The 18,544-nt window shown below is 35.9% G+C and overlaps 1 protein-coding gene across 1 annotated transcript in view; it reads right to left on the minus strand.

Annotated features, from left to right (window-relative positions):
• Positions 1-464: 464 nt before the first annotated feature.
• TMC1 (transmembrane channel like 1) overlaps positions 465-18,544 on the minus strand; it is a 55,270-nt gene continuing 37,190 nt past the window's right edge. Inside the window, exons 9-20 of the mRNA XM_059492670.1 lie at positions 17,817-17,959; positions 15,125-15,269; positions 12,984-13,178; positions 10,856-11,035; positions 10,485-10,637; positions 8,689-8,817; positions 5,793-5,860; positions 4,000-4,239; positions 3,403-3,528; positions 1,756-1,834; positions 1,524-1,659; positions 465-721 (exon numbers count right to left, since the gene is read on the minus strand). Of these exons, the coding sequence (XP_059348653.1) occupies positions 465-721; positions 1,524-1,659; positions 1,756-1,834; positions 3,403-3,528; positions 4,000-4,239; positions 5,793-5,860; positions 8,689-8,817; positions 10,485-10,637; positions 10,856-11,035; positions 12,984-13,178; positions 15,125-15,269; positions 17,817-17,959 (1,851 nt within the window). The remainder of the gene's footprint in view (positions 722-1,523; positions 1,660-1,755; positions 1,835-3,402; positions 3,529-3,999; positions 4,240-5,792; positions 5,861-8,688; positions 8,818-10,484; positions 10,638-10,855; positions 11,036-12,983; positions 13,179-15,124; positions 15,270-17,816; positions 17,960-18,544) is intronic.

Consider the following 18,544-nt stretch of genomic DNA (forward strand, 5'->3'; position numbering starts at 1 on the left):
GTACAATCTGAAATCTTTGGCTAAGCATATTTGAGATGCAGAGGACAAGATACATGCAAGGTTTACCTGACTCTCATAGGCTTTATACAAAGCTGTGCTTTCAGTGAAATGTTCTTCTTTGGAAAAGGAAAAGATATTAGGGACAAAATTTCAAGCTTTTAAAAAAAGTCAGCTGAATACAAATTGTTTTCCACTATTCTAACAAGTATCCCCAATAAAAACCTGTAATTTTAGCAATTTATTGATACAGACAACACATTTTCACAATGCCTTCAAATGCAAGAAGATATATGCCATGTTTTCTTCTGATGCTCCCATACTGCAGAAAACTGAAGCACATGGGCCTCTTCTATGCGCATGAAGACTTATGACAAACATAGCAAGGTTCTGCTCTTACAGGAGGGTGGTGGGTTTAGGGCCACACTTCTATCCTTCAGTGTTTTCTTATATGTTCTTAAGGCTCCTTATCTGTACATGGGAGGGCCCCTAGGCATTCCTGGCTGCATCCCTGGAAGGCAAGGATTTCCAGGTGGATAGCCTGGCATTCTAGGCCCTCTGGGCCCGGGTGGTCTTGTCACAGCTATGGATGGTGGAGGAAGGTTTCCTCCTCGGCTCTGTGGAGGATAGTGGCCGTTCAGCACAGGGCCAGGATGCTGAGAGGAGCTGGTTTCTTGTGGCTGGCCTGTCTTTGATCCATTGCCATCCTGTCCTTTCTTGTTGTCTGAAATATGTTTGGAGGACAGAATTAACAAATGATCATGCAAATCCGAAGCTCCCTGACAGGGAAATCCAGCAGCTGCCTGACTATCCTAGATTGCAGTAGAAAGTCTGGGCTTCCCCTACCAAACCTGGGCTAATGCTCCTTCATGACCTTTTGCTGTATTTTCCATCCATTTTTTCTGCAAGGCTCCCATGTGGGTATGTGGGCAATTTGTCAAAATGCACTTCATCTATCAATGAAGGCAGTAATTACACCTGGCTCTTCCAAAGACAATCATCTCTCACCTGGGTTTCCCTCCTAGGCTTGACGCTGTTTAGTGGCTGTAGGGCATGTGTGCACGAAGAAGGAAAAGAAACAGCCAGCAAAATCCCTCAGGACAGACTGACACCCACCTGCCCCAGCCAGGCTTTCTGATAAGAGTTGCTTAATATGTTCTTACCACATCTTCTCCAGATGAACCTGGCACTGGTGATAAATACTTTCCTACATAGTTCTGCATCGACAAAACACAACAGAAATGTAGAAGATGTAGACTTTGACTGGTGTGTGATAGATAAGAAGGATCACTGGCACTTAGACCAGGCTTTTTTCAGCAGGATTGTGATTTTCAGTTCAATATAGTTCAACTTTTTACTTTAATGTTGCTAGGTACGGAATAATGTTGCAGTATTTCTTAAACAAGCCAAAGAAAGAAATAGGCTAATACTTGTGATTCAGTATCGTGAAGGTGTTTCAGGAGATTATAGCAAAGGATCACACATGCATGAATTACTCATTATGAGACATTCAGACCAATTCTTACCATTGTTTGGAGTGGACTCATCTTGCTTGTCTCCTTTAGGCTTTGCTGGTGGCGGTTCGGTCTCAAATGGATTTTCCTCTTGTTCATTTGATTTTTGCGCTTTTTGTTTATTTCTTCTTTTATTTTCTTCTGCTTGCTAATGATAGGGAGAGAGATGACATTTTTCAGTGACCCCAACAGTCCCTCTAGTATTTAGTAAAATACAAAGAAATAAGTAATTCTCTATTCTTACACTTTGTAACTTCTTTTTAAGTTCCAAGTTAGCTTCCTTGTAGGATTTGGATGTTGCGTTGAGATAATAAAGGCTCAGGCTAAATTTAAAAAATAATAGTTTCTTGTTAGACAATGATTTAATTAGAAAGACTGAGAACATTCCTTTGGCAACCATTACAGTTGTGATAATATAAGGCCTGTATCTTTTTCTCATTTATTGTGCTTAATCAGTACTAGTATTTTGAAATATAATGAACAATGTGCTTCCTTACATTATTCCTTCTTCAGAAGGCACTGTTATTTCAGGGGGGAAAATGAAAGAAATTATTCAATCCATTAATATTCTACATTTAATCTTACAGTATTTAAGAAATATGTTTCATTAAGTAGTATTTAAGTCTGAAATTAATTCTATAGAATACCTTACAAAAGTTAACTAAGTCTCATGACATACCTTAAAAATTAGTAAATCATATTTATGAAAACTCCTCAACAAATATAGTAAACAATTGGAAATACTGTCAAGAAAACAACCAAAATCACATTCCTTTTGTTTTTTCCAGTTATTACTTGCTTCTTCTTCTAAGGAAAAACATAATATTTTCATTTTTCAGCGTATAGAATTAGTATTGTAACAACTTTATGAAATTAGTAGTTTTCACTATTCTGATTTAATAAGAAAACATCTGCTATGAAATCTTTAATTGACATAAGAAGTAAATAATTAATCAGCACATGCTGTTTCCTCTGCTTTGCCTGATTTTGCCTTGTATTTTTCCTCTTTCTTTTTTTTCTTCAGTTTATTTTTAGTGTCCTTATCCTTTACAGCTAAGGGTTAAAATAGAATATGGCATCAAGTGAACATTTACAAAATTTCATCTCAATATTTTATATTGCTTATATAAAATCCTTTTGTAATTTATATTGTGTTCTGTAATGTCTACATTTACTTGCAGTTCTGCAATGCATAGTTAAATCCCAGTGTATATTTGTATAGAATTAAATTTTAGTTCAGCAGTATGCTAAATACCCAATATAATAACCCTATCAAGCAAGTTAAATGCCATGATAAAATAGAACTCAATAATATCTCCAAGAGCAAATATTCCAGGGCCATTTTCTTTACCAATTACTGAATTATTCACAAAAACCTCTACTAGCCTTGTTTCACAGTCTCCAAAACTCTGTCTCATGTCCCTGTCCTAATAGTACAGAGTACGGTGTTTATCAATTAAAGGCACTGAAGATCAGGTTCGCTGAAAGTTACTGAGAATAACTTTGCTCCATGATGTTCATATTTCTATTGAAATTGCTAAGGATTTACAATGGGCTGTTCTGCATTCTGGACAAGATGATCAATGTCACAGCATTACAAATTCCCTATGGGCCTTTTGCATTTTAATAGTTTTCTATCTTTTGTGGTAGGAACAACATTTTTTAAAAGCATAACTAAACAAAAAAGACGCCATTAAAAAAAAGAGATATCAACCTTTCTGCAAATGCACATTAAGTGTGTTCAAAGAAAAGATTCATGAATTGTTCAAGTCTCTCATCACTGCACAATTAGTGCTGCATTTCTTAGATATTCAGGCAGTGATGATTCAGAGAGAAAGAAACTTATCGGACCTTAGACACAGCAAGCATTGAGTTAATATTCTGTACGTACACCATCAGCAATATAAAGGGTAGGATAAGTCCAGGGTTAGAGGCATAACCAAATACCTTCCCAAACCAGGAAGGAAAGTCGTGCTCCAGAGTTTCTGAAATGACTTCATACATTCTAGTCTTCCCACTATTAAACAGAAAAGTTGACAATATCATATACAATTATTATGGCAACCATGAATATATAAGCTAATCATGTCACATCAAACCTGGAAAAAGGATAATACAAGGTATGTTAACATTATTTAAACTTTACACTCTGGAGGGAATATTGTTTAAAGTAGTACTTATGTATTCTATGGGGTAAAAAAGACACCAAAATTCTTATTGTATGCTAATAGATTTTGCCAGGTTGCCACCCAAATTATTCCTCAGTGAATCAGTGTATGAGTTGTGAACTCCATACCACCAATCAACAAACAAAGCATTATTTGTGCTCTGTGAAGACATGGGGGAAAACATTCAAAACATTCAAATCAGCATATCAGGTGCTAATGCTTATTATAGAGGCACTTTTTCATTACTGCATCATTCACTGTGATGTGTGGAAGCAGGTCATTACAACAATTGCAAAAGATGGAGGTAAAATGCAAAGAACCTGAAAGGACCACAGTCAAAAGATGGTGGGATGGAGACAATGGTGTACACAGCAGGCAGTGTGGAGAGAAAAAGGATGAAAAGCAGCATGGCCATGTAGAAGTTATTGGATCTGGAAGCCTTGAAGACTCGTTCCTGGGGGACATTGCAGCACATCACTGCCCAGCACTGCAGATACATTGATGTGTGGAGGCGGAACACATTGATTGCTGGGAGACATGGAGCATAAAAAGATCCCATCCTAGAAGAGAAGCAAATAAATAAAATAACCACTATTTATAGGACTTCTGTCTTTCCAAGTATGCCACAGATTCCCTCTGTCAATATGCTTTGCACACTGTGCACTTAGAAATTCATATAGCCAACTTTATGGGGTTTTAAAACTGGTCTTTTCTCTTTTTTTAAAAAGGTTGAATGAGTACAAAGAGAATTATCTCTATGAACTTTGTTTCAAAGTTCTCTTTCTCTGCAAATTAAGTGAGGACTTGGTGAAATGTTATTCACTCTTAATTTTTCCAGGTAGTATCTTGCTTGTGTTGTGACAAAAAAGTATAGCCATTTTTTAAAAACTAGGTATGACCAATTCCTACAACTAGGTATAAACAAAATTATTTCATTCATAATTTATTATTTTTATTGATATACCAGCACTTTTTTTTTGAAGGATATTTTTTTGCTTAATTGAAATTTATTTTAGCTGCTGTTGCTGGGTTAATTTAGTGCTTCATGCCAACAATCTGTTTATTGACTCTGTTAAATATGGTTTTTTTCCTTATTATATATGGTTGCATGGTTATGACACCGAAATATTTGACAACTTTTTATTTCATCACACCTTGTTTCTTATGTCATGCTGACTGAAGAGCATCTAAATTAATTTTCCTGGCCAAATAGTACAGAATACAAGAGATTTGGAACCTGCTTCTTCCTTAGTCCTTGCTCTTGTGATGAGGTGACAAGGTGAGCAAGCTAAGCTACTTTGCCCCTGAGTGCCTCAGACATTCTATTTGGAAACAGGAAATATATTTACATTAGGGTTGGAAAGACCTTCTGAGTACAGAAGAATGACAGGTTTTATTATATTAATGTATCCTCTTCCTCTTTTCATGTATCTTAAATGAAAAGATAAAGGGCTTTACTGAAGGGACGGCTTTTACCACACAAAAGTCTGATCAGCCAAGTTATATTAAATGTAAAAAATTAGGCCTTAGCAAGAACTGAGAAGTCAAATGCTTGCAGAGAACAGTTCCTGAGGAAGACTGAGCATGCTACATGAGGACATTACATGCTGGTGTTCTTTACCAGTCAAGTAAAGTCCAAAAATAGAATGAAAATCTACACCTTTCCTCCTCTACATCTGAGGAGCAATGCTGCAGCAGTAGCATTTTTTAGATTCATGTGACTGCAGAGATAAGTATAAATACATTTGCTTTAAGGCCTTTTTGCATAGGAACAGGGGAAAAGAATGGTAAGGTTCACTGAAAGGCTAAATTTCAAGGCAGAATACTACAGCAAGCAGTCAGTGACCAAAAGCATAAATTTAATCTATGCAGATTTTTACTGGTTGGTCTTATCAACTCAGTGCAAAATCCTGATATATGTGGTCCAATAATCTCAGTCCATAACTAGTTTTGAATTGTTCCAACTGATTGCAATGTACCAGAGTTTGGTATATATTCCATATACTTCCATCAGATTAAAGAAATGGGATAGGGTCAGGATTTCAGAAAAATCCTTCACAGATACAGATAAATCCCTCCATTCTGCAGATACAACATGCTTTGCCACACCTACCAGATCATGCCTTGGTTAAAGATCAGTCCCAGCACGTTGCCACTTATATCAAACTCAGAGTATGATGGCTGAAAAAAATTATACAGATGTTTTCATTAGGTTTGCACAAAGTGTTTTGAAATGAGTTAGAGCAGATGAAGACTGTCACTTTGAGGAGTAGCGCCACACTGGCATCATGGTGCAAGGCTTCCTGTTGCATCTTATCAGTGAATCATGAAATAAATTATATAACTCAAGGCTACAAGGTAGTCTCTAATATAGTTTGCAACATTTTACTGAAAATCTTTCCAACATTTGTTCAGAGGCAGGTGTTAATGGAAAATTCAGAATCATTCTGGGTACTGGGTAAATTTTAAAGCAACAATTCAGAAAATTTCCATTGGAGTGGCCTCTGGTTGTCAAAACACTTTGTCCTCCAGTACAGCAGCAGCAGTGAAATTTCATGTGATGAATGTGATTTAATTGATTTAATACCCAATTGAACTCTTGCACTATGTTTTTCTTTTTCATATTCCAGCAATTGCACTTTAGTTTTCCTTTTAACATTGATAGAAGTTGCCAATCATTTTCTTTTATGGATACCTTATTTCTAGTTTGAGTATTTGATTCTAATTCTTCCTTTACGATTCAGAAGTTTAAGAACTTTATGGGGTCTCATTATCTCTTTCTTTGCTGAAGAAAGCCCTGTATCATACATTTTTATTTCCAGTGTGGACACATAAATACCATAAAAATTGTTTAGTCTTTTATTTCTGAACTAATAATTTGACCCTTCATTCTGGTTTCTCAAATCTTTAATCACTTACTAATCTCTTCTTCTACCTTAATTATTTATTTCTTATTTATTAATATTTCCAGCTGTAAACACTGGATACACTGAATTTAAGCAATGATTGAAAGGCAACAGATTTTATTCTGTGTCCATATGCACCAGATCAAAACTTCCTGCTAAGAAATTGATGGGTTTCAATGTTTTGTTTTTACCTGAATGTCTGTTTCAAATATATTTTTTATCTATTTATAAATATTATTTATATATTTATACATGGCAACAGGTGTCTTGCATGATTCATCACAATGATGGACAAAAAGACCATGAATAATACATATATTCCAGTTAATCATTATATTGATAACTGATAGAAGATAAGAGGGGCATGAGATGCAAAAATAACAATTTCCTTACAGCTGAAACAAGACAAAGTCATTCTACTGAAGTCTTCAATTAAAGCCACAATTTTGACTTGCACTGTGCTGTGCTGTTGGAATATCTGAAGTTTCTGCACTTTTTCTGTGTAATTTTATGCATATACACATATATATATGTTTACAGTGAGGTGATATATTTATATCACATGTATTTATGAATCTGCTAACATAAGGGGAACAATTAAAGAGATTACTAATATTACACTTGAAAAGCAGTTGACTAAAGAGATCTTTGTAGGTTAGAATATCAAACAAAACATGGAGATATTAATAAGATCATAGAGAATCAAATAATGTATGACTACTTTTTTTAACATAGGTGCTAGCATTAACATAGGTGCTAGATTAAATAATTTGAAATCCAACTTTTAAACAAATAAAAATAAGGTCTTCCCACACAACATGCAAGTTGATCTCTGGAATTCTTCACCGAAGGACATCTTGATCATCAAAAATATTTTTCTTGTAGCAAAAGGCTTAAAATTAATGGATATATATCCATGGCCACTAACCACAGAGACACAGGTATAGCTACTTCCTAAGGAAGATTTTCAAATGAGCTAGTTTCCAGAAATTAAGTGATTTGCAGTTTCAACTTCAACTTTGCAGTTTCAACTTCAACTTCCAGCTGTTGTTTCAGGCAGCTTACTGGACCTGGGGACCACAATGGACCAGAACATTACAGACATTCCTATATACTGCCAAATAAAAATGCCAATTATAGTAGTCTTTGTATCCATCCCCACACTAGTCCTGCTGGAAGGTAAAACATAAAAATAATGCTGAAATTTCATGGGAGTCAGCAAGAATGACATTGCTGCACCACAAGCAAGAGTTTTTTAACAGAAAACATGACAACTTTCACTTCCTCTGGAAAACTGGGATTTCCCAAGATGCAATTCCTAGCAATGTGAGAAATTTTTACATGTGTGAAAATAAAATTCTGACAAAAGAAGGTGAAAATTACAACTATGACTGCTTATGTAGAGATACCCTTGATAATCTTAAATTATGTAGCCTTTTTCTGTACTTCTCAGTAAGTACAAAACAGGCTCCAGGAGTTTCACAAGCTCTGACAATACCATGACTATTAAAAGATTAAAAACAGCACGAGACCCTGAAAGCATAAGTAGCTGACAAATTTAACTTGGATCAAGTCAGTGTGAGACAGCAAGTCTCAACTCCCATGTGAAGAGTTCTATGCCTGCTTATGTTATGGGCCTTACTAATTTTACATCAGCTAAACTAATTCTAATGAAATACAGATATATCTATGTATCTATATGTATATATATTTATACATATAATAATACTTCTGGAACAGGATCTTTCATATTTTTCTCCACAAGAACTATGTGCTTTAAGACCATATCCAATGAATGAGATTATATCCTGTGAAATATTCAAATAGTATATGTGTGGAAAAATGTGTGTTCTTACAAAGAAAATAAAATTTGCTCTTATAAAATAAAATAAATTACAGAAGTCCTAAAGTTACCAAAGTCTAAAGAAGAAGAAAAATATTAAGACATAAGCAAAATGCAAAAAAATTAACACCACGTAGTTCAGGGATTTTGAAGTTGGTGTATCTAACAAAAGTTAACTCTATAGCATTGAAAGGAAAATGAACTTTGTTACTAAATTGTGAAGTGATGAATAGCAAAGACATTTAAAATCAGATACTTACAAATCCGTACTCCAAATCCCAGCACCAGCAATAATTGAAAAACCTAACAAAGACAGCTCTCAAAAAATCGCCGATTAGAATTGTGATGTATGTTGTCATCATGTCAGAGACTGTCAGGCGCACAAATTCCTGTTAGAGCAATATTCTCTTTTAAGAATACATTTAAGCAATTAATAGTTACAATAATAATTAAATACTGTACTAGATCTTTAATTGTGTTTATCCTGCTCCAACATGGACAACTTTTCTGCATTCACTGATTCTAGCACTGAATGTGCTAGAACTACTGCCCCTCATTTTCTAGAATGCTTAAACTGCTTTTAACCTCTTTGAGAAGATTAAAAATGAAAAATAAAAAAGTGAATGGCTTCTTTCTCAAAGATTTTCTATGTCCAGTGGATATGGAGAGAAAGCAAGAAAATCCAAATGCAAATCCTCATATGATCCTCTACTTTTATTTTAGGCTTTTTATGTTTCACTAAAACTTCCTGTAACAGGCCTTACCCCGACAGCCCAGAAAGCTGTTACTCTCCCTGATATGAAAATAAGGGTAAAATTGTTTCAGTTATGAGCATTTGGTGTTTTAACTTCTTATTCAGCATCATTGAATATAGAGGGGCTGATTTTTCTGCCTTTATGGTCCCTGCTAGAGATTTATTCATTTAGGAGGACAGATTGTCAGAGTGGTAGAGAAATAACAAAATTTATTCAATATTGAGTTTGTTGTCATGGAAAAATCAACAGCAATGTAGTAGGATCAAATAGAGGAAAAGGGTAGGTTAGAAAACTGTTTGGAAACCGCATTTTAGATTAGTGGGTCAATAAGAATGAGTGTCAAACTGAATCCAACAAAATATTTGAGCAGATTTTCCACTAAACTTTTATTGTCCTTTGGCACTATTATATTTGGCTAAAGACATAGATGTCTTCTCAAAAGCATACTGTTGGAAGACCTGTCTTACATAAATGTCCCTTTTGAGTTACTCCTTTTTTTTTCAAAATTAGTAGACAAGCAAGGGCAAAGATGGCATCAGGAAGATGAAAAGAAATTAGGGGATGGAGAGGAGAGGAGAGGAGAGGAGAGGAGAGGAGAGGAGAGGAGAGGAGAGGAGAGGAGAGGAGAGGAGAGGAGAGGAGAGGAGAGGAGAGGAGAGGAGAGGAGAGGAGAGGAGAGGAGAGGAGAGGAGAGGAGAGGAGAGGAGAGGAGAGGAGAGGAGAGGAGAGGAGAGGAGAGGAGAGGAGAGGAGAGGAGAGGAGAGGAGAGGAGAGGAGAGGAGAGGAGAGGAGAGGAGAGGAGAGGAGAGGAGAGGAGAGGAGAGGAGAGGAGAGGAGAGGAGAGGAGAGGAGAGGAGAGGAGAGGAGAGGAGAGGAGAGGAGAGGAGAGGAGAGGAGAGGAGAGGAGAGGAGAGGAGAGGAGAGGAGAGGAGAGGAGAGGAGAGGAGAGGAGAGGAGAGGAGAGGAGAGGAGAGGAGAGGAGAGGAGAGGAGAGGAGAGGAGAGGAGAGGAGAGGAGAGGAGAGGAGAGGAGAGGAGAGGAGAGGAGAGGAGAGGAGAGGAGAGGGAAAAAATAAATGCTTTCCATTCTATCAAATAACAGAAGAAAGAATTTCCTCTTAGAGAGGATTCAAAGAAAATAAAATAATTTTTAAAAAAACTTTTAGATCAATAGAAAGTCCCACATCTGCTTCTCCTCACATTGTCTCACTTGTTAGTCAAAATAAAGAGGATTTAGATATCATATCCTGTAAGAGACTGTATGATCTATTTTCAAATCTGAGCTCCAAGCAGCTACATTACCTGTCCTACCATTGTTTCCCAACATGGTCCTCTGGGGACATCAGCAGGATCCACCTGTATTGGAGGAGCAGTTGAATTCTCTGGAATAGTACCATTGTACAGACTGGCTTCCCATATTGTCATGTTATATTTGACTATTTTTTCTTCTTCCAGCTAAGTAAAGAAATAAATTGGGGGAAAAGAATCAACATGAGCTTGTTACCAACCCTCAAGATTGTCTATCCCCAAATTCCCATTGCTAACTTAGGTAAATGTAATTTGCAGAACAGAAATAAAAGAATGCCTTTCACTGATGTGTCTGTGGCTGACTGGAGTGCTTCAGTGTTGCCCAGCAACCTGTCAAACATAGTGAAGGGAAGAAAATATCTTGCCTTGAGGTTGATTTCATCCATTAGGGCAATAATGAAAGTGTAGAGATTGCCAAGGAAAAGAGCAAAGATTCTTCCCAGCTGCCATCTTAGAGCTATTCGAGGGTGGTAATTTTCCAGAGAACTGATTACATCAAATAATGTTGGACAGAACATTCCTAAAAGTGACATAACTGTGTTCACCTGAGGAGGGGGAAAAAAGTTTACAATGAAATGTTAGAGACAAATTATTCTATTAATTCTGATTTGGGTAAAAAATATATTTCCATTACTACTTTTTATTTAGTATTTGATTTAATAAAAACCAAAATCCTCTCTGAGTATCACAAGTTGATGAAATCCACACACAGTCCCAGTCTGCCTCTTTCCACTAATTCCCTATTCCATGACTCACTAGACAATTGTATCTGAACTGTGTTCTGACAGAACTAGGAACTGCTGATATGGAGAGGGAGATAAAAAAATTTACAACATTAAAGAGAGAAGGGGAGTCAGAGAGAAAAATGTCTTTTCTACAAATTTATCAGCATCCCGCTATTTTGCTGTGAACTTCAGGAACACATGGCAAAAAATATATTTACTCAGGATTTCTCCATCACATATAAACTGTATTCAATTCCTTAATGACTCTAATGTAATGAAATTTTCTACAAAAGCAGATTAATACTTTCATGAAGAATTTAAATTTTTAGAGCTTGCTTCTTCCTTGTACATAGGAACTGCACTTTTTTAAAACTTAAAATTGTACATTAGGTGTTGGGGTTTTTTTCTGATCAAATCCTCAGTTCATATATTAATGATGCAAACATAAGAAAATTCGATCTATAGAACAAGAAAAATGTGTGGATTTCACCCAGAAATGAAATATATTTATGCAATTAAAATATTAATATCCAATCAAGGGCAATATTTTCTACTCACAAATATGTTAATTACCTGTCAATAGGAAAAATTTTTAGCCAAATAATGTCAGTATTGTTTTATCCACTCTGCTTTAGAGACACTGCTCCAGATCTTAGTTCTGTCACCTTAGAAGCATATTTTTATTACAGAAACAAAAGCAAAACTATGAACATAAAGACAAATATTACCTACTTTCCAGATTACAGCATAAACAAATATATAACAGCCTTTGGTAGCCCAGTTGCTGTTAGTACAAATCTGTTACCCCACCTTTAAACTGAGAGAAAGCTGAATTCCTCCAAGCTCTATTGTCTCAGAGCTTGTGTTGCCTTAAATCAAGTTTGTACACAATTTTTTCTTTTCTATCAAAATAAAATGTGATAACAACTAAATTAATCCACTCTCAACAGTCTTATTTCTCTGGATTCCAGAAGTGGATTATTTGATATTTTAATGTTACTTTCGCAGTCAGGCTTTGGTGTTGAAAATTCTGGATTGGTTTTCCTTGTTCCATCATCACCCATCTCACCAGCTTTGTGAGGCTAACACCTTTTTGCCTTACTTTAAGTCAGGAATGCACTTTACACTCCAGCTCAGAAGATAATCTTGAAGTAACAAACTAGTTTTACAACACACACAGTAGCATTTTTGCTAACAAAGTAAAACCTTCCCAGGTTTTCAAACAGCACGCTGCTGTAGCAAATAAAATCACCATCTTCACTATATACCCCTATCAGGCAGGGCGCATCTGCTTTTGAGGAAAGCATTAGGAACAGAAAAAATTTGCATGGGACACTAGGACAGGGCAAGTGGAACTGGAAGGCATTAGCTTCAACCTGTTGCTACACTGCAGAGCTGTATCCATGAAATCCCAAATTACTTTCTCTGTGCCCACAGATCAATCAGTCCATTTGGGCCAGTCTCAGGAGAAAAGCAAGAAGAGAGTGGGCTCCTTGAAGGGACCTCATGAATCCATAAAGTGTCTGGAAGACAATCCTAAGACCATCAAGGAGGAAATATAAAGGCCTCAAATGAGCTAAAGGTAAATACTGAGGGATATTTAAAAGAAGTGAAGTAGAAATTTTATGGAAGCAGAGAGACATAAGCAATTCTTATGTTAGACATTTCCCACCCACAGAGAGTATTTAAACTACTGGGGGAAAAAAGGCAACATGCAAAGCAGAAGAACACAATTTCAAACCACATCTATTATAGAAATAGCACGAACTTCATTTCTTTCCCACCACCCGTAGTTCTCCAGACCTTCCAAGGCAAATTGCTGGGATCTTCTGACAACAAAAAAGATGAGGTAGCCACTTCCAGCAAGTGTGCATAGGGCTAAGAAGTTGGCAAGAACCCTTAAGAATCGAGTCAAATGAATATTTTCTTCTTTTCGGCTCTCCTGCTCCTCCACAATTGCTTCCTGCACTTGTTAGAAAGAAAAGAATACTATCAATACTTTATTGGTCAAGGCCCCACATGGCTTCAGTAGTTAGAAGTCAGTTAAATTAATTACAAATATGCAAATGGACATCTGGTCTTCATGTTTTGAGATGAATGTGTATTGTCTCATAAAATCCTGTTCAGGTTCTGGAGGATTCTGGAGTTTTGCCTGGGTTTCCTTTGCCCCTGTTGTGTGCCCACAATGAGTCTTGTTACACTTGTACTCACACTTTCACATGGTGTCAAAAAACCTAGCACATTCTTTCAGCTTGCAAGGTGAAATGAAGTTGAGTGATACAGCAGGATAAATGTCTGTCAGAAAAGGAAATGTCATGTTTTTGAAATGCACGTTTGTGAGAAAAGAGGAAAATGTTTTACTCTGAAAGTCAGCAACTCAGAAAGAATGAAAAGATGTGGGAATCCCCCAAAAAACTGGACAGTGCAGAGCTTCAGACTGCACAACAAAATGTTTGCCCCACATTTACCCTTGATCATAACTGATAAATATTAAGACTCTAAGGCAACTATAATGTCCAGTTTTTACTCTTGCCAGGTGAAAGAGCTTTTGGTCTGGAGTGTCCTCATGAAAGGAAGTTTTGTTACAGCTTCTGACGTCATTTAGAGATCTGTTGCTCAGAGGGGAAGCTGATTGGCACTGTAATAATTGCCTTTCATGGCCCTGCTCCTTTTACAGCATGTGTTTGTCACATAAATGACAGGAGACTGCAACAGCTTTCAAACGAAACTCCCATGACCTCACCCAAGCCAAGATTTCATCCTTTCTCTCTGAGGTTCCTTGCTTGTTTGCAACAATTACAGTAAATCTTCCTGAGTTTATTTCTCAAAATTAAGCCTTTTTCTCAACAGATTTGTATTCTTTCCCAAATAGCTTTCAGCATCTGCTCTAATTTGGCAGGCAGGCAAGCTCAAGATTCAGCACTTTCAATGAGTATTTCTCCCGAACTTGCTTTCTTGGAATCTTCTCTCGATTGCTTACACTTGAGGGCAGTTCTCTGCTATGCCTGCAGCTGAGGGGGCAGGCAGGGTGAAGGGGATGTGCTGGCTGTGGCACTGCTGTGGACAGGAAGAGTGCAGCTGAGCAGAGCAGCCAGTGCTGCAGTGTCACACTTGTCAGTGCCAGCCTGGCACCTTCTTCAGTGTCTCACAACACTACACCTGTTTTTCCCCGTACATTACATTGAAAATTAAATCTTCTTTTGCATGCTACACTGGTGTGCCCCAGCCACCCCACAGCACAAACACATTCATTAGCATTCAATGTATAGAATATATCCCCTCCACTGTTTTCACAGCCCTGCATCTTACATCTTGCCCCAGATTCCTTACACACCTACTCTTGAAATCAATATACCCTATACACTGGAAAGAGGCCAGTGTATTGCATTGCATATTGGGCTATATTTTATAATTAATTTGAAACTAAGACTTTTTTTACCTAAAAGCAAGTAGAAACTCAAAATTCTGAAGTCAGTTCTTCTGATAAATAGCCCTATACAGATTATTCTATTATTTGTCTTATATCTCTTCTCTGTAACAAGAAAAGTTGACAATGTGAGGTTCCCAAAAGGGGAGCAACATTTTGAAAAAAGTTTCTCAGACAAACACCATAGAAACTGGAAGCCATCAGAGATGAGAAAAAAGAAAATATTATTTTTACAGTAGAATTAATTTTCTAAAACTGGTACCGTCAGCAGAGACAACACAAAAGATGCTGGTGTTGTTTGTTTCACAATTACAAAGAAAAAAATCTGATGGCAAGACATAGAGATCAAGAAGGGTGTACAGATGCCAATTTGAGTATGTTTCTGAGCCTCAGCACACCTTACTCTTGACCTTAATTCCACCTGATTCACACCAGTGTGAAAGCCAAATTGTATTGCCTCTCCTTAGTAAACTCTGTTTTACCTTAAAGCTTGTTGTGATGGAGGCAAACTTATTATCCGCTGTCTCAGGATTGCCAATCAGGTAGTCCCAGCTTGTGAACATTTTCCAGCTGAAATTAAAACTAGTATCATCCCCACCACCATCATCATTTGCATTCTTTGCCATTCTACAGAAAACACAAAGACACAGGAAGACCTTATTAGCACTAGTTCTGCTTTGTGGACATGACTTTTAAATTATTCCTAATTTCTAACTTTTTTTCTTGAAAAACTCTCTGTCATTCTTACTGTCAGTTATGCTTTACTAAATCTTCTTTTCTGAAACAAGTGAGCAATATGGAGATTTTCATGTTTAGACACTTTATGAGCTCACCACAAACATTTTGATGAGAAAGAATGAATGTATTTCATTAACCTCTCAGAGAAACTCTGCTGGATAAGAAGCTTAATAAAAAAACAATATTGAGAACATCTCTTGAATAGAAAGGTGCAGAGCATCCTGAATTGCAATAGACTTTATCAGAGAGTTTGCAAATGGAAAAAGAAGAAAAATGCACTAAGCAAAATATTCTAAAACAAATAAAATCAATGCATGAATAAAGAAAAACATATAACAAAGAATATAAGAAATATTCTAAAATAACAAGACAGAGGAAAAAGTGGTTTTAACATGTAAAATAGCACTCAAGCAATGATCTTCCCTATCATCTCCTATGCATTTATTAAAATATTTATTACAGTGTCCAGAAACATCAGATTATTTCTTCAGAGAAGTATTTCTCAAGATTAAACTTAATCTTGTCTTCAAAGCTCTCTGTTATAAAGGAGTTTCATTAATGTAAAAACCATAGTATTTCTTTGCATACTTTGTCACCTAATTCAAGAAGTTATTAAACACAAGGAAAGAGTGTGCTGATAAGATACACATAACTCAGTCATCAGTATTTCTGGTCAGGAAAATGTAACACTTTTAAATCCTAATAATCCACCTCAGCTATGCTATTAATAATAATGCATTCTATGTACTACATTGTACATATAGTGTGGCATTATTATTATTATTATTATTGTTGTTGTTGTTGTTGATTTGTTAATAATTATTAATTAATTAATAATTAATTCTTTATTATTAATATTAATACTACTATGTATAATAATACTGCTATGTGCTACTGTGCACTAGTGAACTTTTTAAAGTTCAGTAAAATACAGGCTGAGAAATCTAGATTGAGAATAGTAAGTAAATACAGAAAATCTTTCTGAGATGCCAAGAATCAGTACCAAGGTTGGTCTTACCCATAAGAGTCAGACATTACAAAAGGTTCTTGATAAAGTCTGCCCTGCTTCTGATTTACAGGCTACGGCATTTCCTTCTCAAGAGTTTCTAATGAAATTTTGAACATTGTGGTAAGAATATAATTTCTTTGCGATCACAAATGTTTCAGTTTTATGTTATACACTACAAGAGTTGAAGAGAGGAGCCCTACATCTAAATATTTCCCCTAAATAAAATAATAGTGCTTATAGTCCTCACTATCTCTTTCACATAAACTTTTCTCTGTTCTCAGTCAACAGCAGAGAAATGATACCACCTCCTGCTACATTGCTTTTAGTTTCTGTGCTCACTGTGTTTATTTCTGGAGAAACAGAAAAGTTCTTGTCATCACAAAAACTCTCATATGACCAACTAAATATTGGTCATCATTAGTGCCATATGGTCAGATGGAAAATTAGCACATACAACGTATTTTTTTTTCTTAAGGATATTCCTTTGTTTTGATCTACAGGGTTTTCCTGCTATCAGGATTATTTTTTTGTCTGAGTGAGAGTCATTGAAATAAAATTGTCTGAGACTAAGACTTTTCTAATCTTGGTAGTTGTTTTATCAAAAATATTTAAAAACTTATTTTTGAACTAAATCAATTGCTATTTTATTGTACTAGTTTATTTCCTCTCCAAAAATACCTATATATGACTGAAGACATTTTTTTCTCAAATGATTTTTCTCAAAGGAAGCCAATTTGAAAATAGAACATGAATTAACCTAGTGCTCATGCAAGTGAAAAATACTGGCTAGAGAACAAAACAATGGAAGTACACTAACTGCATTTTTGTCTATGTTTAAAAGTGTCTTTAAGTCTTGAACTGCAAGCTTCTTATTTTTTTCACAACAGGCTTTTTATAAAATCTCTGCTAGACGTGTACTACTGTGTTAGGTGGTCATCTTGCTTGAACCAAGGGTATTAAAGATTACATTAACTGGCAGCATTTATTATGGAGTGTGAGCTACATGCAGATTTGCCGTATGCTTCTTCATTGTGTTCTTCCTTCATAAAAGATTTTAAAGTCCCACTGAAGGTAGAATTATGGAATTTCCTGGATTTTAGCTGAAAATCTACTGGATGCCAAGTATTATAAAAAGATGGGCTGACAGATCTCTTCCTCACTTTATGCATTCATTTTTAATTTTGAAGTTCAGGAGAGAACTGTTTTGTTATTTCAGTAGAGATTTATTCACATTTGCACAACACTGGTGCAGAATAGATAAAAAAATAGAGGTTGAACATGTCTTACAGAACTTTGACCTTGCACTTGGTCTAACATTGTCCTGTACTTAGAATTACTGCATTTTTAAAAAAGACAGTCTCCAGGGTCAACAGTGGAATTACCTGCCTTTTTGAATGTACTTTTTTCCAGAGCCAAGGAGAACTTACGTTCGAGTGACAATCATAAAGCTATAGCCGATAGACCCAACTCCAACAAGGAAATATGAAAGAGGCATCCTGAACTTGAGCCACCCGATTGTCCTCTGGTTATTGTAATAACCATAAAAGAGTACAGAATACTGTGCAAAGCCCTGAAAAGTCAGAAAAGAAATTATAATGTTACTTTGTTATACTTTTATATATAATGCATATAATCAGTAAGTGTGTCAATAGCATTATACTAAAACATTCATTTCAGTGAATTCAAATTAGTTGCAAACATCACTATAATAAAGCTCACAGGATAGGAACAGAGTACCTTTATTTTAAAAAGACATAGGATATTTTGTAGCAACTTTAAAATCCTTTAGAACTGGTCATTAACAATCCCTCTACAATTTAATGAGTCAAAACTTCATCATCAACATACTTCTTGTGAAGAAAGAAACACACTGTCTTACAAAAATTGTTTTTCAGGTTACTTGCAGATAAAATCCCATCTTTTTAACTTCATTTTCACCTTTCTAAAATTTATTTGCCTGAATTTGATATGAAAACCTCATATGCCTTCTTTGTCTAATAACAGTTGTCTGCTGTTCATTGGGTGATCATTCAGTATATATGATAACCAATAGGTAGGGGCATTTTATAGGAGATTATTCAGTATGTAATTATTTTGCACATTTAAACTCCATTCTAGGGCTGTAAAAAATGCAATATTAGTTCACTATCTTTCT

Source organism: Ammospiza nelsoni, chromosome Z, assembly GCF_027579445.1.
Source record: "Ammospiza nelsoni isolate bAmmNel1 chromosome Z, bAmmNel1.pri, whole genome shotgun sequence".
NCBI lineage: Eukaryota > Metazoa > Chordata > Aves > Passeriformes > Passerellidae > Ammospiza > Ammospiza nelsoni.